The sequence below is a fragment of the Balearica regulorum genome, chromosome 8, assembly GCF_011004875.1.
Source record: "Balearica regulorum gibbericeps isolate bBalReg1 chromosome 8, bBalReg1.pri, whole genome shotgun sequence".
Lineage (NCBI taxonomy): Eukaryota > Metazoa > Chordata > Aves > Gruiformes > Gruidae > Balearica > Balearica regulorum.
In genome coordinates, this window is record NC_046191.1 from 29,455,323 (window position 1) to 29,479,273 (window position 23,951).

At 51.7% G+C, this 23,951-nt stretch overlaps 2 protein-coding genes across 6 annotated transcripts; both read left to right on the forward strand.

Annotated features, from left to right (window-relative positions):
* Positions 1-5,143, forward strand: RGS16 (regulator of G protein signaling 16). Of its 2 annotated transcripts, none has more exons than XM_075760348.1 (5): positions 1-135; positions 1,476-1,577; positions 2,267-2,328; positions 3,701-3,867; positions 4,134-5,143. In XM_075760348.1, exons 1-5 carry the CDS (start codon positions 56-58, stop codon positions 4,332-4,334), a joined length of 612 nt encoding a protein of 203 aa, XP_075616463.1. In that variant the 5' UTR covers positions 1-55; the 3' UTR covers positions 4,335-5,143. The 2 variants fall into 2 exon arrangements, with proteins under 2 accessions (XP_075616463.1, XP_075616464.1); XM_075760349.1 differs by lacking the exon at positions 1-135 and adding an exon at positions 622-847.
* A 6,045-nt stretch (positions 5,144-11,188) lies between these two features.
* RNASEL (ribonuclease L) lies at positions 11,189-21,683 on the forward strand. Of its 4 annotated transcripts, none has more exons than XM_075760350.1 (9): positions 11,189-11,461; positions 12,124-12,277; positions 15,003-15,275; positions 15,432-17,058; positions 17,437-17,525; positions 17,934-18,124; positions 18,228-18,345; positions 19,130-19,251; positions 20,354-21,683. In XM_075760350.1, the coding sequence occupies exons 4-9, from the start codon at positions 15,609-15,611 to the stop codon at positions 20,487-20,489; spliced, it is 2,106 nt and encodes a 701-aa protein (XP_075616465.1). In that variant the 5' UTR covers positions 11,189-11,461; positions 12,124-12,277; positions 15,003-15,275; positions 15,432-15,608; the 3' UTR covers positions 20,490-21,683. The 4 variants fall into 4 exon arrangements, with proteins under 4 accessions (XP_075616465.1, XP_075616467.1, XP_075616468.1 ...); XM_075760352.1 differs by having other exon boundaries at positions 18,231-18,345; XM_075760351.1 differs by lacking the exon at positions 12,124-12,277 and having other exon boundaries at positions 11,235-11,461; positions 15,003-17,058.
* The last annotated feature ends 2,268 nt before the right edge of the window (positions 21,684-23,951 follow it).

Genomic DNA, 23,951 nt, shown 5'->3' on the forward strand with positions numbered 1-23,951 from the left:
GCAGGTGGTGCCGCAGCTGCCTGTTGCACATCCCTGCCGCTGCCGTAAGGACCCGATGAGTTGCTGGATGCCGGGGTGCCCAGCTCTCAGCGTGTGCCGGGGGTTAGCTGCGCTCCCCATCGCTTGCCTGGAAAGGTAAGGGGCTTCGCCACGCCGCAGTTCTGGGATGCAGAGGGTTAGGTGGAAAAGATGCACCTAACTTCAGAGCGGCCGGGCCAGCCTCCGCTGCTGCGGCCGTGGTGTTTCGGTAGAAACTGGGGTGCAGACCGCGAGGAAACACGCGGCGAAGGATGGCTTGAGTGATTTGTTTTGGCTGTATCTGTTCTGCTCCCCAGGAGGGGAGCACAGAGGTAAAACACGCAGAGAGGAGGCTGGGTAGGGCTGCCCTGCGTGTGTCCGGGCGTACAAACACATGAGGGCTGTTTCTCTGGCTCCGTCTCTGCAAAACTTGCTTCAGGTTGACAGCAGCAGGACTATTTTTGTCAACACGGTCAAAATGTTAAGTGACATGTTGCTCCTCCTGCCAAACACGGCTACAAAGCCCCACACAGCTGGCTTGACATTTAAACACTTATTTTTATATGAGCGCCTTGGGATGCCTGAATGAGCTGCGGCACACAAATAGCAGCAGGGCCGCGGGCTGCCTCGGGGAGGGGGGGGACCCCGGGGATAGGAGCCGATTTAGCAGCAGCTCCTGCCGTATTGCAGCAGAGATCTCCTGGCAGGGAGGTACCACCACCGCAGAGACGCGGTGACGGGCAGCCGCGTCCCAGGCTCTCGCAGAGGGGGGCTCTGGGACAGGAGCATCGTGCTGCCAACCGGGCTCGGCGGGTCTCGAAGGCATGGGGTACGTAGATGGTGTCACCGGGGAGCACAGACATCTCCGTGGTGTGGTGGCAGGCTCCTGGTGACTCAGGGGCGCCCACCCCCCCAAAAAACAAGGCAGGGGAGCATCAGCTCTACTGCAGCAGCCTCACAGCAAGGAGATGCTCCCGCTCTGCCAAGCAGAAAGCAATTGCTGCTTTTTTTTCCAGTGTTTTGAGAGCGGTGTAGCGCTGCCGGGAGAGGGGAGCGAGAAAAAGAGCCAGGTTAGCTCCAGGGAGCTGGGGGGGCAGGGATAGGGGGTGGTGGGGGCTCCAGCTGGGCACCCAGCAGCTGCTCTGCTACCTGCCCCAGAGGAAAAAGCTTGCTGGGCTTTATAAATGCGTGCGGCGCTACCTGGGAAGCGAGCAGGAGGAAACAGTCCCCTGGGCTTAATGCGCTGCTGAGTGTGGTTGCCAGGGAGCAGAAAAAGCAATTGGGGGAGCGTTTATTTTGTGCATCGGAAAACAAAGAAGCAACTGAAGCTGAGGAGCGAGGGCTGCCCCTCCAAGCTGCGTCGGGTCCGTGGGGCGCAGCCCCTGCGAGGCGGGGGGGTGTGTGTGGTATCAGTCCAGTGGTCCCGCAATCCCACCTCTCCCCTTCCTCCCTTCCAGAGCCAAGGATCTGAAGACACGCTTAGGCATCCTGCTTCATAAACCAGAGCTGGGACACAGGATCGGGAGCTCCAGCAAGCTGCAGCTGGGCTCCAGGCGGAGGTAAGCCAAGCAGCGCCGTGTCCCACGTTCAGCCCGGGACGGGTCCCCATGGACCAAGCTGCCCTGGGGGATGCTCCTGCCCATCTGCGCAGCAGAGAGGGCAGAGCACAGCTCACCCTCCCTACGGTCCCACCCCGGCAGGCAGGGAAGGCGGATCACTTCCCAGCTCCACCAGTTATAAAATCAGACTGGGGAACTGATGCTCTGGCATTAGGCAGAAGAGAGCAGGGCCTTAGCAATAGGCAAGAAATCCAAAGGGCTCCTGCAGTTCCTGGTGTCTCAGACCAGTTCTGGGACCCCCAGGGAATGCAAGCAGCAGAAAAAAGAAAATATTAAAAACTGCTGCTGAAGGCAAGGCGTCTTCTTGCAGAGGAAGCTCTGCTGGGCTTGTACCAGCGGAAAAGGGCTCCTCCGAGTATCCTCTAGAGAAGCTACGTGGCCAAAGCTGCACTATGGAGCTGAGGTCTGGCGAGCCGTCAGGGAAGGTAAAAGAAAGGGAGAAAGGAAAGAGAGCCCACAGGTAATGGATACTGGGTCTTGCTTTGGTTTCCTGCCGAGTGCCGCTGCCTCCCTTCTCGCACTGTCTCCCAACTAACGGGGCTGCTTGACTGAAGTGCTCCCACCCTTTGCTGCGGGGCAGAAGTGTCACTAGTGGGACAGCGAGCCTTACGTCCTTTTGTCTTTTCCAGAGACTCCTCACGAGAGGTACTTGAATGGAGGGAGTCCTTCGACCAGCTCCTGAAGAGTAAAAGTGAGTAGGATCTTGGGTTTTTTTCCCTTGGTGAGAGCGCGTAGGACAAACACCCTCCCAGTGAGCGAGGGGGTGACTGTACGCCTGCAGCCAGTGTCGAAGGACATCTTGTCTCCTCCTCAAATGAGTTTAGGAATTAGAGAGAGGCCCCTTTTCTGCCCTGACAGAGCTGATGCGTGGGGCTTATTGCCTGGCTTGCGAAGCTGTACCCTTTTCTTCTGGCTGGGTACTTTTTTTGGGGGGGGGGGTACAGGTTCTGTCTCGCAATGCCTCGCTGCTGCCTTGGGACAGGAGCATCGCTGTAGGCATCCCGTGTGCGACAGTCCGTCATGGGGAGCGTCACGCCGTGCCCGACCATCCCTCTCCCTGCACTCAGGGGAAGGCAGCGTGCCTGCGCTCGGTGTCCTTCGCGCAGCAATGCAGCCACCTCCCCGCAGGCTTTTGTTGCTCGGAAAACTGCGTTGCTGCCATCTGCCTGTCCTGTGCCTCCAGCGATGGCCCTTCCATAGGGAGAAGGAGTTCAGCTGCTTTACTGGGTTATGCATGGCTATCTTCCCCTCGGATATTTGCTCTCTGTATGGTGATGCACAGGGTTCCCATAAGGTGCTGTCTCCCTCTCCCCGTGCAGATGGTACCTCTGGACCCAGAGAGAGGACCTTTTTTTTTTTTGAGTCCCACACACAAACCCTCCCTTACACTGGGCTTTGTAGCGGGTACACAATATTAGAAGTACCAAATTTTAATACAAAAGGAGTTGTCTACCTTAAAAGCTATTCCACAGCAAGAGAAAGTCCTTCCATCGTGCTAGTTTGGGGCTAGGCCTTTTTTTGTGTTGGTTTTTTTTTTGTTTTTTTTTTTTTCCCTCCAGCCTTCTTTGCATGCTGTGATGGCTAACAAGCATCTCTGGCTTTGGAACTTAATACATCCCCTGGCCTGGCTCTGAAATCCTTGCTGCAGTTACTCTCCCACGTGCCTCAGCATCTTGTTTCCCCTAGATCTCAGCTGAGAAACAAAAATAAAGCCATCGCTGCTTGGTTTTTGCAGGCGTACTGATACCTCAGTGGATTTCTCCTTAGGTAGAATTAGCTCTTTTCCGAAGCTGTAAAGAAAATACTCTGAAGCCTCATTACAGAAAGGTCAGATAAATAAAACCAGAGGATTACTCGTCTGTGGGAAAGGATTTTATTGGAGTCTAGAGCCCAATTAGCAGTGTCTCAGAGGGTGGAATTTGCCCGGAGGGAAAGGAAATCTGTAGAAGTCATGGTCTGAGCTCCCAGGGCGATGCTTGCCTGCAGCGCTGTGCCTGGCAGCCATCCTCCTCTTCCTCCCCCTGCCTTCAGCCCCATTAACTGTTTTTCTGTCCCCTCCCCAGGTGGGGTGACGGCCTTCCACACCTTCCTGAAGACGGAGTTCAGCGAGGAGAACCTTGACTTCTGGCTGGCGTGCGAGGACTTCAAAAAAACCCGTTCAAAAACCAAGCTGGCCTCCAAGGCCAACAGGATCTTCGAGGAGTTTGTCCAAACTGAGGCGCCCAGGGAGGTGAGAGCATTTTCCCTCTGTCCTGTGGCATCAAATAGGGTGGGAAAGGAATAAAATATCCTGGTGGGTTGTACCAAAGTGGGAAGATGTGCTCTTGTTCATGGGAGCTTTCATTTCTAACCTCACACGGCCCACCAACATGAAGGGATATAAAGGCCTGTGGGTATCTTCACCCTCATCTGAAGACGAGGAAAACAGTGTTCCTCTCCGCCATGGGAGGGGGATGTAACACCGAGTTAATGTTTGTGGACGCTGCTTCCTTGCAGGTGAATATTGATCACGAAACCAGGGAGATCACCCGGAAGAACCTCTCGGGTGCCACCTCCGCTTGCTTCAATGAAGCTCAGGCCAAGACCCGCACCTTGATGGAGAAGGACTCCTACCCCCGGTTCCTGAAGTCCGCCTCCTACCAGGACATGACCAAGCAGGCCACCAGCCGCGGCATCAGCAAGCGGTCACATACCTGACCCGAGCCCGAATCCGCCACGGGGGGATGAGCCGGGGGACCAGGCAGAGCTTGAGAGACGGTTCGCAAGGGCTGAGGTCCACGCGGTGGGGTTTCGGCTGAAGTCCTGGCATTTTAGCGGGATCCCCAGGACCTCAAGTGCTCCTCACTTCCCACGGAGCTGCTGGGAAGAGAGGTCCTCCCTCTCCAGAGGAGCAGAGCGGGTGGGAACCCGATGCCTCCCTTTGAGCATGGCTGGAGACCAATACCACCACGGGGACAGAAAGAAACCGGATTTCAGTTGCGAGCCTGGGAAAAAGAGACCGGGTTCCCTACAGCATCCATAGCCAGAGAGCTCCCACCTGCTCTCAGGACCCTGCCTCCGGCCCGCAGCATCGGCCGCCGGCTGCAGAGCCAGCACAGGAGCCTGCAGCTCCGACCTGCCCGCAGGCCTTTTCCTAGGAGGGAACATCCAGAATAAAAGTCCAGACACTACGTGGCATTGTCGGCCGGAGGGACCCCGCGCCTGCCTTGTCCTGATCCTGAGATTCTTCTTCTGCCGTTTCCTGCGCATGCTCTGCATCAAAGCTTTACGCCTTCTTCCAGTACAGCGTATCCCTAGCAGTGACGTTTTTATCCCTCGCTTAAGCTACGTGCCCTTTAAATTGTGCCTAATCTTAGGTCACGTGCATAACTTTTAATTACTATTATTATTATTTATTTTATCATTATTATTATTATATATATTTATTAGAAGAGCACTGCTGAAAGCATACACACATCCCTTGCTCCAAGGAGCTTGTAAATTAAATTATTTTAGATATTGTAGCACTTAGCATGCCTCCCACCTTTTCTGTATAATAACTTGAGAGAGTTGACCAGGTGGGTCCGTAACACAACCGTGGAGCAAGGTACACGAATAGCAGCAAGCAAGGGCTGCCGGAGGGGTCTAAGGCGACAGGTTTCCCATGAGCTCGGAGGACCATTGATGGCGGTGAAAGGATGCTTTACAGTCCGTGCTGTTTCCTTTCTCCCCTTAAATACAGCTTTGTGGATGGCTTCTCGGCATGTAGACTCGCGTTTTTTTTTCTAGACAGAGAATAGCAGTGTAAAACAGGCGCTTTGGCAAGTGATCTTTTGAAACTTTATTTTTGACACGTGGGAGACAGAACCTGAGGCTTTCCCCTGGTTTAAAATCGGGCTTGGTGTTCCCCTGGCCGGTGAAACCAGTCTGCAGCCACAGCACTTTAGCAGAAACCCGGGGAGCCGAGCGAAACAGCGATGCGTGCCGTGAATTCGGCGTCTCGGGGGTCGGCAGGACATTTCGTCAGCTCAGACCTGTGGGGCGAGCTCTTCAGAAGGAAGAGCTGCGGATCCCGTTCGGCAGCACCGGTGCCAGCAGCCGCGTGGGTGGGTGACGGGGAGCCCACGGGTGTCCTGCGCTGGGCCATGGGGGACGTGCCACCAGCGCCATTTCCTACTGAGACAGCCTAGGGCTGCCACGTGTGCCTCCGTTGATCCCTAAAGACCCAACCTGGAGGTCCTTGTCCCGCCGGTTCTTGCCCCTTGCCCAGGGAACCATCCTTTGCCCTCCCCAGCATCAGCCGGAGCATTGGGTCGCTCGGGGTTTTCACGGCGGTTTGAGCAGAGCAAGGGACCGAGGACCAGTTTGGGGATGTTGTTCTGAGTCCTCTTCCACTTTCCCCATCTCGGTTCTACCTCTGAGCCCCGGTGGGTCCCGGCTGTGTTTACAGGGAGATTTTAGCTGCTTTCTTATTTATTATTTATTTTTACAACTGGAACCACCTTCATTATGTTACTGAAGTGAATGACGCACAATGGTCCGTTTTCATTACGAACATAATATTGTCATTATAAAATAAAATGCAAAGAGGAAAATACTGTGACAACATGGGGTTTTTTTTTGGTTGTGGTCTTTCAATTAATTTTTACATTCTAATTTTGGATGAAGTATGCAAAGCATACTAAAGCAAGCTGCTTGTGTTGGGTGGCTCGAGGGGCATTTACAGTCGCTTTAAAAGTTCCAGCATCAGGAATAGGAAGGAAAGGGTCAGACTTGTGAAGAGTAAAGCTTCTTCGTGGTATTTGGCTTATTGAAGAGAACTGAACAGTTCAAAGCAAGAATGAAAGCACAAGTTAAGTTTTAAATATATTAATTGCTCGGGTGTTTGGCATTGTTTGTATTGCCATTTTCTGAGCGCTTTGCAGGACTGCAGTTCCCCATACCTATTTAATACCAGTAAGACACCGTTGTCTTAAAACCATGAGGGGATTCAAGTGAGGGCTGCTGTTTGCAAAAACTGCTTTTGGGTCGCCGTCATAAATAATATTTGGCTTTTTATCATAACCGATGATTGAATTCATTTACAAGGGGGGAGGGAAGCATCTGGCTGATGAGGGGATATTAGAGAACACCCCACTTGTGTTGCAACGTGTGCTGTCCGCGAGGTCTGAGCAGTCCCCCGTGTCCCTAGGGGATGCTTTGGGAGAGCAGGGGGGTTTCGGGGTGCGCACACCTCCAGGGACCGCGGGAGAAGTGGAGGGCTGCCTGCGGCACGAGCGATGCAGGGAGGGGAGCAGCCAAGCGTAGCTCTGAGATGCTAATGCTCTGAATAAAAAAAAAAAAAACAAACAAACAAAACATGTTTTTTAAGTTGTCTTCTTTCTATTTATTGGGTGTTTTGGAAGCCAAAATTAACTGGCCTGCGTCAGCAGAGGAGAGTGTGAGTGGACTGCCGAGGAGGAGCTGGCATCGCAGGCGGCTGTAAGTCAGGAGCACTTAGGTCCCGAGATATTACTGTTGGCATCAGCCAGCCCCCGCTGTCAAAAAGCCTTTTACAAGCACGTGCGTCAGTAACGAAGCCTTCTGTCTCTTCTAACGCGGCCGTGCGGAGGCCAAGCATCATCCTGTGTTGTAAAATACACCGACTCTTCTCCATCCCTGTTCCCTACAGTTGTCCACCTAACTGGAGGAAAGCAGTTTAAACTTCCTCTTACCTTTTATTCGCTATTTCGTTAAACCTGGCCTTATCTTACAAGATAGGCAGTTCGGAATCGCAGCGGTCTGCTCGTATACCTGATCTTAGTGCATGGGAGAAGGAAGAAATTAGCTAAAAGGTGTCCAGGAAGCATTTAAATTATCTGGCAAGAGAAACTTACAGCAGCAAAACAGTATGGAAGCAGCTAGAAGCGAAATATTTTTTATTTTCCAACTGCAGCTTCTAACTGAAAAAAAAAATATTTTTTGTCTTGCACACCTTGAAGTTAATTTAAAACTGATTCTTTCTTATTTTTAATTCATCAACAAAAAAGTAAGAAAAAATCAGAATTAAAATATTTTTGAGTTTTCTTTAGAAGGAGATTTGGGGTTACGTCCGTTCTTGATGCGCCATGCGTGGGAATGGATGGCCCAGGCTGAGTCTCAGCCTTGGCAGTAGCGCTTAGACTTCACAGCTGATACTGGAGTATCCCATTTGCAGCATAGTTTCATCTCGACAAATCTGAGATGCTTCCCAAAAAGAAATCTCAGTCAAGAAAACCATGCTTGCATCCAGAGTGTGCTCTGTGATTGCTGGCAAAACCCAGTGGTAATATAACAAAAACTTTAAAGTTTTGGGACGATAAAAAAAAAAACCCAACCCACAAAACCGCATTGAGAAAGAGGAGCCAAAGCTTCCCGCGACTGCCTTTGGGCATGGCCGGCTGCGGTTGCTTCCAATAAACCACGACCAAAGTTTCCCAGGGCAGAGGCTGCAAATTTGGAAGCAGCAGAGAAGATTTGAGCTCCGGGGAGCAAATGTGGGGGCTGGCGCTTGCCCCCCCCCCCCACCCCCCGGGTGTGACACATACTTGCTCCAGGGCCAGGTTTCCATGAGCCAGGATGGGGGCTGGATTTATTTGGTGGAAAAAAACCACCCGTTTCCCTCTGCCCTGGGACCCTGTGTGTTCCCAGCAGCGGCTCGGTGGGGTGGCATTGTCACTCAGCCATCCCCTCTCCTCCTGCAGCCGGGGGTCTCTGCTCCAGCAGGACCCAGCAGCCTTCAGGGCGGCCTTAGGGCACGTACGTACGGGCACCAGCGGCCCCATGCAGACACGTATTTGGGCAGGTGGATGTGCATGTATAGGGGTATGGATGCTGAGCTTTCTGTTGCACGCACCGCAACGGATACACGTGCACACCACCACCCATATGCAGGCAAAGTCCTATGTGTTTGCGTGTGTGTGTGTGCACATCCATGATTTTTTTTTTTTTTTAAAGACAGACTGCAAATCAATGCTACGAAACGTTGTTCAAATCCGTTTTTTGAAGGGAGCTCACCAGCAAAGGGGATGCACTGAGCCATTTCAAATACTGCAAACACCTTGCCCAGCATTTTGCAGCGCTCTGCCAGCCCCCGTGCCAGCCGACGGGGAGGGAGCACCTGTATCATACTGCTTCCTGCTCTGCAGCTTTCACTCCAAGGCCTTAGCCCGAATAAAGTGCCAGAAGTCACGTGTGATGCGTTTCCATACGGCTCACCGTCCCTCTCGGTACACGTGCTGCTAAATGCCAAGGTTGCCAACCCAGTCCAGCTGCATGCAGGAATTCTTACCCCCGGGGTGCTTCTGGAACCAAGGAAAAATTAATGATAATACTGATGCTTTCTGGCACTGCTGGGGCGCTGAGGGCAGCGTCAGTCTCTGCAGCCCTCCTGCCTCCCCGGGGCTGGGCTGCCTGTGCTGGAGGGCAGCTCTGACACAGGGCAGCTGCAACCTGGGCTCAGCCTGTGCGGAGAAGCTGGGGATGGGAAACAGCTGGGAGAAATGCCGCTGGGGAACCACCTCCGCCGCTTGGGAAATGCATTTAAGCTCAGGTCCTCAGCCTGGCTTCTTGATTGATCTTCTTTGCCTGATCTGGGATGCTTTTGATGGACCTGCTCTGCTCTCCTTGCCCGGGGACTGGGAACACGGTTCCCTGCTCGGTGAGGTCCCTGCCTGCCTTGCTGTTGCCCTCACCTCTTCTTTCCAGCCTGCTCCTGCTGGCAGACGTGCTGCTTTTTTGGGGTTTTTTTTTTTGGTTTTGGTTTGGTTTGGTTTGTGTTGTGGGTTTTTTTTTTTGTGGTAATGAGGATTGAGCAGCAGCCTTAAAGGCTAGCAAATACAGATTAAAAATGTAAAAAGAATGTAAAAATACTCCACAGCAAAGCAAAATGTGGTCAATGCTCCTGCATGGATAGCATCACCTGTCAGCGTTTGAACTGCATCCTTCTGTGGACTGTTTTCTAGGGCTATGGTCCAGCACTGAAAATCACATCAATGTGGCCAAGCATATAAACCCTGGGACATTCCCATTTGGAAATATAATAAGGAAGCAAGTACAGGGAACATGAAGAAAAAAAGCCATCCTACTATTCATAGCTACTTTAAAAATTATTTTGACTTTGGCAGGCAGTTTCTGTTGCCATGTTTTAGCTCATGTTTATTTGTGGCTGGTGGCCAGGGCATGGATGCTTGGAGACGTTATCTCAGGGGAAGGGGTGCAAAACGGGTGTAGGTACATCAGGATGGAGGAAAAGGAAGATCTGGATAACCGTGCTCTTGATTTCCCATCTGACCGTGTCTCCTCGGCTCATCTCCTGAGTCCCTGTGTTCCTGGGGGCATAGAAGGGCTCTGCAGAAATGCAAATACAGCAGGAACTACGTAGCCCGGAGGCTACAGGAATAGTTGTGGAGAGGAGCTCTGTGACTCCCATGTTCAGAAAAACTTTGAGGGCCTTCTGTTCCCCGTAAGCTGCCTGTCACAGGGTCCGAGCGTTAGGCTGTTGTGCATGACTATGGAAAGCAATTTGCATCAGGGATGAGGCAGGGAAAGCACTACCAGCAAATCCTCCTTTGCTGGCATGCGGGCACAGGACGTTCCGCCACAGCCCTGCCGGTTGCAAACACCTTGTTCCTAGCAGCCTAGGGTTTGGGTTCCTACTGTCCTAGGGGTTCTCATCTTCCCCTCATAAGATAATGAAATACTTTAATTAAATCAGCAAGCCGAACAGGGCTTTTGTACTTGTATGTTTGGGTGGTGTGATACTGTTACGTATTTTAACGTTAACTTTGTTTTTAACGTCTTTACAGTTGGCTCTGAGCCTGTGATGTGCCCCTGCTCGGCTTGTCTCTTTTCCAGCCCCAGCTCTGGTCAAACCCCGAGAGATGCTATTGAGTTTGGCAGAATTCTGTGAATTAAAATGGGATCTCGACAGTGATTCGAGATCGTTCCTTGAGTTTTCACAGCCTTTGTCCCTTGCGGTGCCAAGGTGTCCTGTGGCAGGCAACAGGAACTCTGTGAAACTCCAATCCAGAGTTTGCGGGACGTTCCCCGAGTTTGCGGGACGTTCCCCGAGTTTGCAGGACGTTCCCCGAGTTTGCGGGTGTGCCGCGTGCTGTGGGAAGCAGGATGCTCAACACGACAGTTAGGTATAAAGATGCAACTCCCGCCTCGGCAGAGCTTTTCAGAGCATTTGTGAATGCATTTGTGAATGTGGGCGTGCAGATGCGAGCAAGCAACGCCAGGTCCATAAGGATTTGGATCCGCAGGTAAAACGTGCGTGGGGCTGCAGCCCCGCACCCTTTAGGGTGTGCTTTTTGCACCCTCACGTTTGCATCCAGGCGCGGCTCCGCGCACAGATGCGGATGCCCGGTTCCTGCGTGTCTCCACACGCCGTGGAAAGCCGGGTGGGAATTCAGCGCCCCCGATTTCAGCCCCGTTTCAAGCGTGAGCTGCATCTTACAGCAGACACGGCTCCGTGGAGCTGCCCGCGGCGCGTCCCGCGGACTCCGTGGGCTAGTGAGGTCATCTGACGTTACAGGGCGGTGGAGGAAACAGCGGGACGTCATAGCCTGTGTGTCCCCACGTATTTCCTGTGTGTGCTTTGCAGGCGGGTAGGAAGGGCTGGGGGGGGGGGGGGGCTGTGGCCACCCGGAGCGGTGCCGCCCTGGAAGCGGGCTGGTGGCCGGGGCAGGCAGCTGCCTGCTCGCCTGCCTGGGTGCAGGCAGGAGCACACCGGCTATGGCATCAACGGACCTGGAGCTCGGCGGTTCCCTGGGTGGCGTTTAGCAGCGTGGCTGGTTTCCTGGTGTGGATGGATTTACCAAAAGGTGAGGAAAAGCTTAATAATAATAATAATAATAAAAATAAAGATCCAACTCAAACTCCCACCCTCTAAAAAACGCCCAAGCCCCTGCCCCCCCCCCCAAACCCCAGCATTTAACGTGTCTCTGCCTTCAGCTCCTGAACCACCGCTGAGAGCAGGTTTATAAACAGGGTCTGCAGGGGGGGGACACTGCATGGGCACAGCACTTTGCTCACGATCTCTCTGCTGTGTGCTGGGGGGAAAAAAAAAAATCACCACCAACCCCCCCCCCCCCCCAAAAAACCAAACAAAAAACCCAAAAAACAAACCCAAAAAACCAACCCAGCATCCCCCCGCAAAGTGGATAAAATGCTCCTGGGGCTGCTCCTTCCTGGGGGGGGGAGAGCATTTTCTTGCAGACTTTGCTGGGAAGCAAATACTGTCTGGGGATGCTTGCTGGGAAGCAGCAGCGAAGAGCTGAGAAAAGCTGCTCCCTGGCTTTGAAGGTGTTTTAAGCATCGTCTGGGTTCCTGGCCGGGCAGAGGGACCCCTTCCTTACCTTCCCGTGGCAGGGGGAGGCGGGTGACACCGGACAGGGTTGCGGGACTTTTTGCGTATCAGCTGGCACCCGCAACGCGCAGACGCGCAACCAGTGGGATGGGACAGAAATGTTGAAACATTTTCTAGGGTACGGCACTTGCAGCTCTGCTGTTCGGCGGCGGCGGAGGAAGGTGCGCAGCCCCTGCTTTCCCCCTCCCCGGATTCTGCCTTCCCAATGGGGGTGAGGAATTTGAGCCCCACCGTGCCCAGGGGATGCTGTGCTGCTTTTCCAGCCAGGAAGGTAACATTTCAAATTTTTTTTTTTTTTTTTGTACGTGACAAAAGGCATAGAATTTACTACAAAGAAACGCAGTTCGTCTAAATCGATGAAATAGGGTATTTGTTTCCAGTGGATGGTTGCACTCAGAGTTGCGGTGTCCAAGTGGAGACCAGTGACAAGTGGTGTTCCTCAGGGCGCCGTTTAACATCTTTGTCAGCGGCACGGTGTCCTGTCCCACTCGGGGTGAGGGTGAGGTTAACTTTTTAATTCTCTGCGCAGTAATGAGAAGTAATGACAATTGCTTCAGAGGTTCAAACCAACTATAAATTTACTTAAAATTCAGTGGAACTACAAAAGATAGAGGCATGGCAAAGGTCATAACAATGCTCAAAATTTAGCAGAACTATGAAAGGTAAGCGTTTAGCAAAACGTGTGACAATATTACCCTAATGTGCCGAAAATTAAGTTACAGACAGAGAGTGATAGAGAGGACAAGAAAGAGAGAAAGAAAAGAGAGAGAGAGAGAAAAGATATCACCACCCTTGGATCCAGCGATGTTCTTTGCTCGTAGTTGCAGTCTTCAGGTGGTGGGTGTGTCACCGAAATCCGGGAATAAACCTCGTAACACCAATGTAGTGTTCAAAGGCAGGCATTCTTTATTGCAGCGCTGGATGCATGGGGGATAGCTCCACCCAACGTGCATGCCAGGTGATCACCCACACACAGGTTATGTAGGATCAAAACATACATATTCATCGTTTTACTCAGAAAAGGCAGTCCTAGGATAATCATTTCTTAGAATCCATTTCCATATTCTCCTCCCCGTCACGCATGCTCAGTGATTTGAGTCGGTGGTCCTCAAGGGTCTCTGGTGGTCGTCAGTGGTCTCGCACCCGTGTCCGCTGGGTGACCCTCTTCGTGTGGGCCTGCGCAGTACCCTTGCTGTGGATGCACCTGTCCGTAACGACTTCATAAGATTAATATCTCCAAACCTATTGTTCAGTTTGGTAGGGACTGTACATGGAACATAGCAGCATTGTACCTTGCCATGGTCAGTTAGCTTCATTACCTATCACCTTGGTTACAAACTCATTATCTTAACCTGATTCTATAGTTTCTGTTTCACAGCCCCTATCCTACGGTTACAGGTGCACGCCGAAAACTTCTGTTTCCACTTTTTATAACCCAATGTGCCTGCCCCATAGGCGGGGGTCTGTCATCACTGAGCAGGCACAGTATGTGCTCAGGAATGTTCAGAAATGTTCTAGAAATGAGTCGGTGGGTTCTGGGGGTCCTGGGCACTCACTGTCCCCCCCCTTCAGGGCTGACCAAGCAAGTGGTGATCTGTCACAGGCACATGGTGCACAGGGCACAGATGGTCATCGTTTCTGTGTTTCAGGAATAGAGCAGTGGTCTCACAAGACGTTATCCTGCCTCCGCAGGCTCCGTTCTTGTTCAACACTCCCTGGTCATCGTCAGCCCATCCCTGTCCATGTCAAGACGGGTGTTTGCGACATTCACTTGTTGTCAGGGCCTCACACATGGACAGTGGGATCGAGTGCACCCTCAGCAAGTTTGCTGACCACACCAAGCTGTGTGGTGCAGTTGACACGCTGGAGGGAAGGGATGCCGTCCAGAGGGACCTGCACAGGCTGGAGAGGTGGGCCCGTGCGAACCACATGAAGTTCAGCAGGAACAAGTGCAAGGTTCTGCACATGGGTCAGGGCAATCCCAAGCACAACTCCAGGCTGGGCAGAGAATGGATGGAGAGCAGCCCTGAGGAGAAGGACTCGGGGGTGTTAGTGGGTGAGAAGCTCAACGTGACCCGGCAGTGTGCGCTTGCAGCCCAGAACACCAACCGTGTCCTGGGCTGCATCCCCAGTGGTATGACCAGCAGGTTGAGGGAGGGGATTCTGCCCCTCCGCTCTGCTCTAGTGAGACCCCCCTGCAGTGCTGCGTCCAGCTCGGGGGTCCCCAGGACGAGAAGAACGTGGAGAGGCTGGAGCACCTCTGCTATGGAGACAGGCTGAGAGAGGTGGGGTTGTTCAGCCTGGAGAAGAGAAGACTCCAGGGAGACCTTAGAGCACCTTCCAGTCCCTAAAGGGGCTCCAGGAAAGCTGGAGAGGGACTGTTCATCAGGGAGTGTAGTGACAGGACAAGGGGGAAGGGGTTTAAACTAAAAGAGGGTAGATTTAGATGAGATATTAGGAAGAAATTCTTCCCTGTGAGGGTGTTCAAGGCCAGGTTGGGGCTTTGAGCAACCTGGTCTAGTGGAGGGTGTCCCTGCTCGTGGTGGAGGGGGGTGGGTGGTGGAACTAGATGATCTTTGTGGTCCCTTCCAACCCAAACCATTCTATGATGATTCTATGCTTGGGAGGGGGGAAGAAACCATCCTAAAGTGGTCTTTGGCTTTCCTGAGGGTAAATTCACATGAATTTATGCTTTGGCTTTATACTTTAAGACTTCTCTGTCTCTTTTCTGATTTGCTTAGATAATTTATTCACACTTCAGCTTGTCAGACAGTGACTCCTGAAAGTGCTGGTCACTTTGACCAGCCTTTGCAATCAGGAAAAGGGGCACTGGGGCTCCAGCTTTCCTAGATACTAGATAAATATAGATAGATCTGGTCCTACATGATTAACCTCTTCATGTTGTGAAAAGCTTAGGAAAGGCTTCTGGTCAGGTAGAGTCTCCTAATTGCCTGTGGAGGTTGGAGGGATTCAGGCTGGCTCTCTGTCTATTCCAGGTATCGGATCGGGGACTTTCCAGGACTCTGTGTGTGGCTGCCATCCAAAACTGAAGGAGAATGCCCATCTCTGCTGCGTTCTCCGCCTGAAAACATCACCGGGGGCCGCTTTACTAGCTAAACTGTAGTAGATCTGAGGTAACATTTATAGCAAGAACTTCCTGGGTTCTCCTCCATCCCCTCAGCCAGACACCCCAGCCCCCAGGGAACGTCTGCCTGGGCTGCGATTAGTGCTGAGACCGGGCGAGCGAACGCGATGGGATGTGTGTCTGGGTGAGTGATAAAGTCGTGCTTCTCGCCAGGCCTTAGCTCTGGGCTGGCACTGGCATTGCTGTCCTTAGGTGCCTCTCGCACAGACCTGCAGGATATCGAATGTAAATGGCGAGGTTTCCCAGTCTAATAAAACAAGATTTTCTGTTTGTTAATTAGGTGAAGACCACAAAGCCATTAAAGTAGCAGCCTGTCCTACCTAGCGCGTATCGTCAGCCAAACCCAGAGCATCCCCCACAACGAAGGCGCTGAGCGTTGCACCTCTCCCACCCTTCAGTGGGATCCCTGGGCTCAGGTGAGGAACGTCAGAGGTACGGAGCCCTCCCCCTGGCCATCATGGAGCCCACAGCTCACAGCCAGCAGCAGGCAGCTACCCCTTCCAGCACGGAGACAACAGAAGACATTGCCTCCTGTTTAAATGCTGCTGTGAGGAACAAAAACCAAGAACGTGTGCTGGAGCTGCTGGAGAAAGGGGCGGATGTGAACTCCAAAGTAGCGTTTGGCTGGACACCATTGCAGAGTGCTGTGCAAGATAACAACGAGGACCTGGTCCGGCTTCTGCTGGACAAGGGTGCTTGTCCACATGCCAGGAAGGACAATGGTGGCACTGCATTTACTGAGGCAGCGATAGTGGGAAACGTGAATATACTGGAGCTCCTCCTTGATCGTGGGTTAAATATTAATGACTGTGACGACAACGGCTTCACGGCTTTCATGGAGGCTGCGTGGTATGGGAACGAGAAAGCCTTGGAATTCCTGTATAGCAAAGGAGCAGATGTGAATTTGAGGAGGGTAGTTAACGAGGAGAAAGCGAAACTGCATAAAGGAGGTGCGACAGCACTGATAGATGCTTGTAGGAGGGGTCACTTCTCGGTTGTAAAAACTCTTGTCCAAGAGATGGGGGCTGACATGAACATTTGTGACAACAAAGATAGGAATGCCTTGATCTACGCCCTCCAGGAGGGCTATGCCAAGGAGAGATACGAGTCGGCTGTCTCCATAGGCCTTTTCCTGCTGGACCAGGGTATTGATGTGAACAGCAAAGACGAATGTGGGAAAAGTGCCCTCATCCTAGCTGTTGAAATGCAGAGCCTGGAGTTGGTGGAAGCTTTATTGGAGAAGGGTGAAATAGATATTGATGATGCAGATGAGGAGGGCAAGACAGCACTGATGGTGGCTGTAGAGAAAAATAATTACAAGATAGCAGAGTTGTTGTGTAGAAAAGGAGCAAGGACTGATGTTGGGAACCTTATTGCTGTTGCAAATAGGAACCGTGCTCACAAGGTGGCAGAGCTTCTTCGCCAGCATAATGCCAGGTTTGTTCCAGAAACCCTTGAAGACTGGGAGCCAAACAGCAGACGCTGGAGGGACCAGCTGAAAAATCTTTATAAAATATATCGCCCTATGATTCACAAACTGAAGACGTTTCAATACATCCAGCAAAGAATTCAGAACACTTCCCAGGGTGGCATCTACCTGGGGCTCCACGGTGAGACAGAGGTAGCGGTAAGAGTATGCCGCAGTACGGCGGGTGACAAAGAGACAGAGTTCTACAAACAATGTGGTAACTGTGAACATCTGCTGAAGCTCTTCCAGTCTGAGAAGGCCAAAGGCTACATGTATTTGTGCTTCCCTCTCTGGGAGAAAAACCTTGAAGAACGTCTGCAGGAACGAGAAGACCAAATGGATTACAAAGATGCTCTGCGGATGATCTTCCAGGCAGTGAGAGAGCTGCACTCCCTTGGATTTGCTCACCAGGATCTGCGTCCCAGCAACTTTTTCATAGGTTATGTTTTGCTTTCTCAATGTTTTCATTTTGCTTTCCTGTTACCCATATTTAGAGAAGATGCTTCATAGCCATCTGTAAAAAAACCAGATATGAAACACGAGTGCAGATGTCTTTATGCAGAATGAGGTGTCTGTGGCATTAGCTCTGCTCTTTGAGTAAGTATAGGTATGTTCACAGGGAGCCACAGAGGGGTGAACAGAACAGCTTTCCGTGTCTCATTGGATCTGCTCTCCTCTCCAGGGCTTTGCAGACAGATCAACCCACAGCAGATCTCTTGAGATTTGTTTTCCAAAGAAGGGGCCGTCCAGAAGTCAGTGACAGACTGTATGAAGGCTTTCCACCATTATTTATTAACAATTTCTCTTATTTCCTCAGATTTAGTTGGCAAAATTTACTTGGCGGACTTCGATAATAAAAGAAAGTTGATTGAAGGCAAAAAAGAACTTGTAAACTCAGATTTAGAGGTAACTTCCCTGTGAATCGATGTATGGTTTAAAATTTCAGGCGCGCTCCGATATTTTCTGTTGCTCTGAATCCTAGGGGAAGCCTTTCTGCATCCTCAGCTAGAAAACCCCTTGATTTTGGGGAAAGCCCATAGAACAATAGACACCGCGTAAGAATGGGAATGATTAGGATGTGAGGCCGTGGCTGGTGCTGGGGCATCCACAGGTACCCGTGGGCGCGATTAGAGCGTCTGTCTCCTCTGTCGTCGCGCACGCAGCTGCAACGTTTGCGTTTGTACGCTTCTGCACACCCGTAGGCGCGTGCGGGTGTTCACAGTACAGTTTGCTCATTTAGGAATGCTCGTCCTCTTCCGTTTGGTAGGAAGGTTCGCGCGCCTGGCACGTGAGCGACGATGTGTTTCTTTGCAGGCCCTCAGCAGGCTCATGCTGTATGTTTTAACGGGGGGTAAGAAACCCCTTCAGCAAGTCAGTACCAAGGATTTGGCTGCTGATTCCCCAGATTACGAGGAGGCTCTGGACCTTGTAAGTAGCCTGGGCTCTCATGATGAACGAGGCTTGGAAGGTTTGAGCAAACATCCCTATTTCTGGAGCAAACAGACGTAAGTGCTGGGAGTAGAAGGAAAAGCTTTCGGTACGGGATGTGCCTGTAGTGCTGGGAACGGCAATGTCCCGTTGCAGCTAACGAAGCTCATCATTCCATAGCAGGTTCAACTTCCTGAAGGGTGTATGGAATAAAATCAAAGATCTCCACAAGCGAAAAGCTGTCTTTCAACCTCCTAATGCTACTGTAGTTTTTCCTTACCCGTCGTGGACCCAGGAGGTAATCCGCTGCTCTTTGGATGGAGAGGAGGTTTGAGGTTGACTTTCAGGCAGAAGCTTTTCCTGAGTATTTCACAGGCCCTATTTAAAGCCGTGACTGGAAAAAGTAGCCCCGCGCGAATACAGATAACTGGGGAAACAATTAAATCTAAGCCACGTAGTCAAAATACACCAGACTAAAGACGTTGATGCTAAAGGGAGCTTCTGGTGACTGGGGTGGTAGTAGGGGATGGTGGTTCTAGAATTAGCTGGCAAATCTTCAAGGGTGTTTATTGGTCACCCCTTAAGACAAGGACCTCTGGCCCTTGTTGCCAGCAAATTTCTGGCAAAAGTATTTTGCTAGATCGGCTCAAAAGCGGTGAGACCAGGCCTGCTTTTGCAGGTAGCATCCTGGGAAGAGATGCTGCATCGTTTGAGATCTGACAGTCTCAGTTCAGGAGGGCAGTCCGTGTGGCCCTCTCGACAGTGACACAGTTAAATCAAGACTCTTGAGTCCCTCCTGCCTTCCAGGCGTGCACGAAAATCTCCTGTGCCATGTTGACAGTCCTAATAAGAGTGTCATGCCCTAGCAAAGCAGGAGAGGAAACACTTAGCAGAATCAGAAGGCCTGCCCTGCAGAGCGAACTCTTCTGCTAATGGTGGGGAAATACGCTTTTAAGGGTCACAAGATTTATTCACACAAGGTGATGTCCCTGCAGAAAGGCAGCGGCTGTGGTGAGTGGAGGTAGATGTGCCACTTTCGTGGTGTGTGGAAGGTAGAGAATAATCTATGTTCTTTTTTTCAGATTGACAGAGAAGTTTTGAATATCATGAGAAATCCTAAGAAAGGAGGAGCATGCCATTATAGCAATGATGTCACCGACCTACTGAGGTTCATGAGAAACCTGGATGAACACCCAGATACCAGGTACATGTTCGCATCCTTGCCCCTGCCACAGTTGCACTGCAGGGAGCATCTGGGTATCTGCAAGCGTCAGTGAGTTTGAGAGCAAAATCTTCTTCAGATGGTTTTCCAGAAGGCTGAATGCAGCCAGGATAGATGTGGGAGATAGCCACTCTAATGAGATAAACTTTAATGGACTGTCTCCTCCGGCAGCACAATAGCGTGTGAAAGATTTTGCAGCAGGCAGTCTGGAGTCAGCCTTCAAAATCACCTTCCTGAGGGTAAGAAAAGGCAGTTAGCTCACAGGATTAGACCTCAGATTTTGAAGCAAAATCTGACTCCCAGATCATCTCCCACATCACTCCCAGAACGTCCTCAACCAGAGCCTTCTGCTCCAGAGGGGATGGCAGCAGCTCCAGAGAAGTGGTGGCAGCTCCCTCTGCACTCTTGCCTTTGCAGAGCAGCCGGTGGGGTGGAGAGGTGTCTCTGTGACAGCTGGGGCAGGTCATGGCTCGGCAGCAGGGGACACCGTGAATGCGTCCTTCTGGGCTGTTGCTTTTGCTGTAGGCTGGTGGTTTTTTGCTATAACTCCAGGAGGGTTTTTAGATCACTCTTAGATATTTGTATCATCCTTTATACCTTTGAAAAGCCTCCTTATCTACCTTGCTAATAGTTCCAAAATGCTGATGTTTACTGTGCTCAAGTTCTTTCAGATTCAGATCAGGAACCACGGGGTCCTGTTAGAAGATCCTGTTAGGAGGTCTTGACTCCTAAAGAGCTGCCAGAGTCTCCAACCCTCTATAATCATGGGTGCTTACATGTGAGGTTAGAGGTGGTGTTAACTCCTAGATGGTTTCACTGACGTTGGTGGCCAGCACTGCTCTTCAGTGAAGATGCAGGTGGGATTAGGCAGATGAAGGTGCTGGAGGAATAACAAAAAAAGTGGATTGAGGAGCTTAGGGAAGGTATAGAAAAGTTGCAGCTCAAGGATTTCTAGGAAACCCTCCTGTGTTATCAGAAAGCCTCTGGAATGGGTTTTCCTCTGCAAGGGAAGAACCAGGGCATCCTGCACACTTGGCTCCTTGGGCAAGCTTTAAAAATCCACTTTGGTTTTGTTCTCTTTCAGGATCAGCGAAATAATAGGAGACTATGCCAAGTATTTCTTGAAGATTTTTCCAGCACTTACCATTTATGTCTACAACAGTTTACGCCAGAATCCCAAGTGCAGTCACTTTGCAGACATTCAGGACCCTTCTCTGTAGGATGTCATTGCCTCATATACCATGTCTGATCCCACCATCGCTGCCTCTGTTTATTCCCTATTTCTTCATCTGCAAAAGAGTTGGAAAAAAGTGGGTAAGGAGATGAGAGCGAGCACATGCAGGGACAGAGCACGGAGGACTTTTAGTCTAAGAAATGAAAGATGCTTCAGAAGCGTTTGACGTAACAACCGTGAGCTTTGGGGAGGAACCAATTGAGTGCTAGCCCAGGTCCCCCTTGACTACCTCTGTCCCTCTGGGTTTATCTGTCTCTCTGAGGTGGAGATCAAGGCCATGATCCTTATGGAGAGCAGGGAGATGTGGGACAGCCCCATATACCCAACACATCTGGGAGGCAGGAGAAGAGCTCAGGCATTGCCAGACAACGTGGGATTCTCTGATAAAGGAAAAGGCGTTTGAGCTCCTTGCTAGGGACAGTATTCCCTACAGCTTGCACTGATGAGCCGCTCATCTACCCCTAGAAAGGCATGGATTCTCTCTTTTCAGTCTTTCTGAAACGCAGCAGCTAGAAAATGAGATGCCTAGGCAGTGGTCTGGCTGCCGTCGCCCTTGGCCCGTTACCCCTCTGATCTGGTAGAGGCACACTCAGCCCAGCCTGCTGGGACCTGAACGACTTCTTTTGGGGGACGCAGGAGATGTTTCCGTGAGGAACGGACACGAGGAGCATGATCTCACTAAACTCTGCTCCTGTGAGTAGTCCTGACTCACTTGGAAAAGGTCGCTGACGTCAAAGGGACTGCAGGGACCCGTTCCTCCCAGAAAGGACGAGCTCCTGGCAGGCTGCGACCGCAAGGCAGGACACGCACAAGCACTCCCTGCGTCTCCAAAATGGTGCTGCTGGTGGTGTGTCACTCTCCTCCTGCCAGACTCAGCTCCCTTGCGCAGAGCTGGTGCCCATACAGCTGTAGCACGCAGCCACCTCAGAGCTTTGACAGTGGAGGCCCCGTGGCACAAACCCATGTCTGAAATCCTACGGCGTGCAACGTGTGTCTGATTGTCCACGGGCTTGCTTGCTTCTCGGCTAAAGCTCTGATTTGCACAATGATTATATGTTGCTTATGGAAATATTTTTCAGCTGTTGAAAGGGTTTTTAATTTTTTCTTCAGACTGAGATTGTTATTCTTACGGTTAGCCTATGGAGAACCAAACTTGGAATAAACTTGCCTGGAAAACTGACTCGTACTACGCTCGTTTATGAATGAGGTCCCCCATCCTCTCTGCACAGAAAGAATCTGCAGCGCTATAAAATACCCAAAAGGCTGGGATTTTTGGTCTCCCTGGGGGGATACCTCTTGGTTGTTTAGGTAAAGTGGTAGACAATTTTGTCACTGCTCAGATGAATTGCTTCTGGCCCATGTGAGTATCTGATGGGAAAAGACGTTAGGAAGTACCAAAGGCTTCCTGTGCTCAGAAGCAAGCTGTCTCTTGTGAAATAACGGGCTGAATGGTGGGGGTTTTGCACTGATTTTGTGGATGAGTTGAGGTGCGAAGGTGAGCATCAATGCTTGCACGTGTGTGTTTGCGTACACGTAAAACTCCGGGAGTTGGATGTGTTTGACCCATCTCCTCTACAAATGAACGGCCTCACTGAGCCCTGTGCACCCGCTGAGCTGTGAGCGTGTATGGGTGTAGGTACCTGCAAACCAGCAGGTCTCTGCAGGAGATGGGTTGCAGACTGCCACGCGCGTGCTCACGGCTCAGGAGGTTCGTGTGCCAGCCTGCATCAGTGGTCCTGCCTCAGAGCAAAGTCCTTCTGATGGCCTTGGGAACCTTTTAAAATACATCAATGTAACCACAAGAAAGCGTGACTATGCAACTGTTGATGAGGTGCCCTTAGAGAAAATGCAACCAGGAGAATGTTGATGCCTCTAGTGTCAATGCTTGTATTTTTTTTTTTCCTTTCCTCCCTGCTGCGTTTGGGGTTTTTGTTCTCTTTCTCATGCCCAGAAAGCAGGAGGACACCCAGAGATGCGTGTCTGGGTCCCAGCAGCGTGGGAAGCAGGGGTGCTGTGGGGAGCGTGGTGGCTCTGTGCTGCAGGAGCACATTGCTGCTCTTGCGTGAGGAGAGGTGAGGCTGTGAGCTGGGCTCCTTCAGCCTCTTGGATAAACGTCATGTTTCCAGCTTGCTTTGACCTTCGCGTCTTCTTGCATCACTCTGCTGTTTTGCTAAAGGACTGTGACTTGGCAGCCTTAAAAGGCTGTGGAAGGGCCTTCCTGAAAGCGGAGAGCGTTCAAGGCTGTCCAAACCAGAGCAATGATTAAACCCGTGGAGGCTGTGACTTGACTCTCTGGGGCAATCAGGCTGCTGGGAAGAATTTCCAGGGAAGGCTCGTGTGGTCTGCAGGGCTGTGACCTGCTTTCCGAGAAGCCGGAGGTGCCGGCAGGCTGGTGTCAGAGGAGAAACTTGATCTGTGCACCGCATCTGCAAAGCTTGTTGCTCGTAGAGCAGGGGAGGGGGAAAAGCAGTACGGGAACCAACGCTGGGGAAAACACCAGGCTGCCTCTGCTCCTCGCAGGGTCAGAGAGGATGGGCGAGTGCTCGGCGAGAGGCCAGGCAGGATGGGAAACCAGCGGCAAGGACAGCTGGATAGTACTGCAGCTGAGCGGTACGGCAGTGCCTGATCTCGCGACCCGGGGGTAAAGGTGTCCTGGGACGCCGGGGCAGAGCCAGCTGCCGCAGTTAGTGCTGCTTGATGTGCTGGTGGCTCTCAGCACTAGTGCCCATCTGGGAGGTGCTGCCTGCCTTTGCCTCGTACAGGCGGGCTCGCAGACCACGCACGGTGCCCAAGGGCGAGCCGATTTGGCCCTGCGCGCTTCGTTCCCCTGCTGCCGTGCCTCTGTGGTGTGCCTCCGCTGTGCCTCTGCCTTTTTCCCCGGCTCCTGCTGGGCGACCCCAGGGGCAGCGGGCTCAACCTGATGCGATGGGATCAGGTGCTCCCCATCCTGTCACTTGTGTGCTGAGGACACGTTTGTGTGCGCGGGGATGGCCCCGGGTCAATGTGTCTCATCTGCTGCACTGGGGGGGGGGGGAAAAAAAAATCCACAGCAGCAGTGGAGTGAAGATTGCTTTTAGCTGCGGTTTTGCTGTGATGAGCTTCAGGCAGATCCGTGAAGCCTTCTAGGGACCAGGCTCAGCTGGGCTCAGGCTGCAGAGCCTGAAGTGTTAGTGCAAAGCACACAAAAATGCGGCTAGCTTTTGGGGCTGAAAGCTTTTGGGGCATAAATCAAGTTACAGCACAAGGGCAACTTTGAGAAGCTGGTCAGAGTCCAGGTTGTAGGAAGCTGATGCCACTCCTAAGCGCCTCATTTATTTAAATGTTGTTGGACTTTGGGTTTGTTTGGTTTTTTGATCCTCCAGAAGCAAAGCGTTGATAATCATAACTGACAAATATGAAACGTGTCGTCCTCTGCCTTAAATGCACCTGTGTTATTCCCAGCATGCAG

Excerpts from the sequence above, each read along its gene's own strand:
- RNASEL (XM_075760350.1), top strand. The coding sequence starts at position 15,609 with ATGGAGCCCACAGCTCACAGCCAGCAGCAGGCAGCTACCCCTTCCAGC. Across the intron at positions 17,059-17,436 it reads TCCCAGCAACTTTTTCATAG|ATTTAGTTGGCAAAATTTAC; the intron begins GTTATGTTTTGC and ends TTATTTCCTCAG. Across the intron at positions 19,252-20,353 it reads GATGAACACCCAGATACCAG|GATCAGCGAAATAATAGGAG; the intron begins GTACATGTTCGC and ends GTTCTCTTTCAG.
- RGS16 (XM_075760348.1), top strand. The coding sequence starts at position 56 with ATGAGTTGCTGGATGCCGGGGTGCCCAGCTCTCAGCGTGTGCCGGGGG. Across the intron at positions 1,578-2,266 it reads CAGCTGGGCTCCAGGCGGAG|AGACTCCTCACGAGAGGTAC; the intron begins GTAAGCCAAGCA and ends TGTCTTTTCCAG. Across the intron at positions 2,329-3,700 it reads CCAGCTCCTGAAGAGTAAAA|GTGGGGTGACGGCCTTCCAC; the intron begins GTGAGTAGGATC and ends TCCCCTCCCCAG.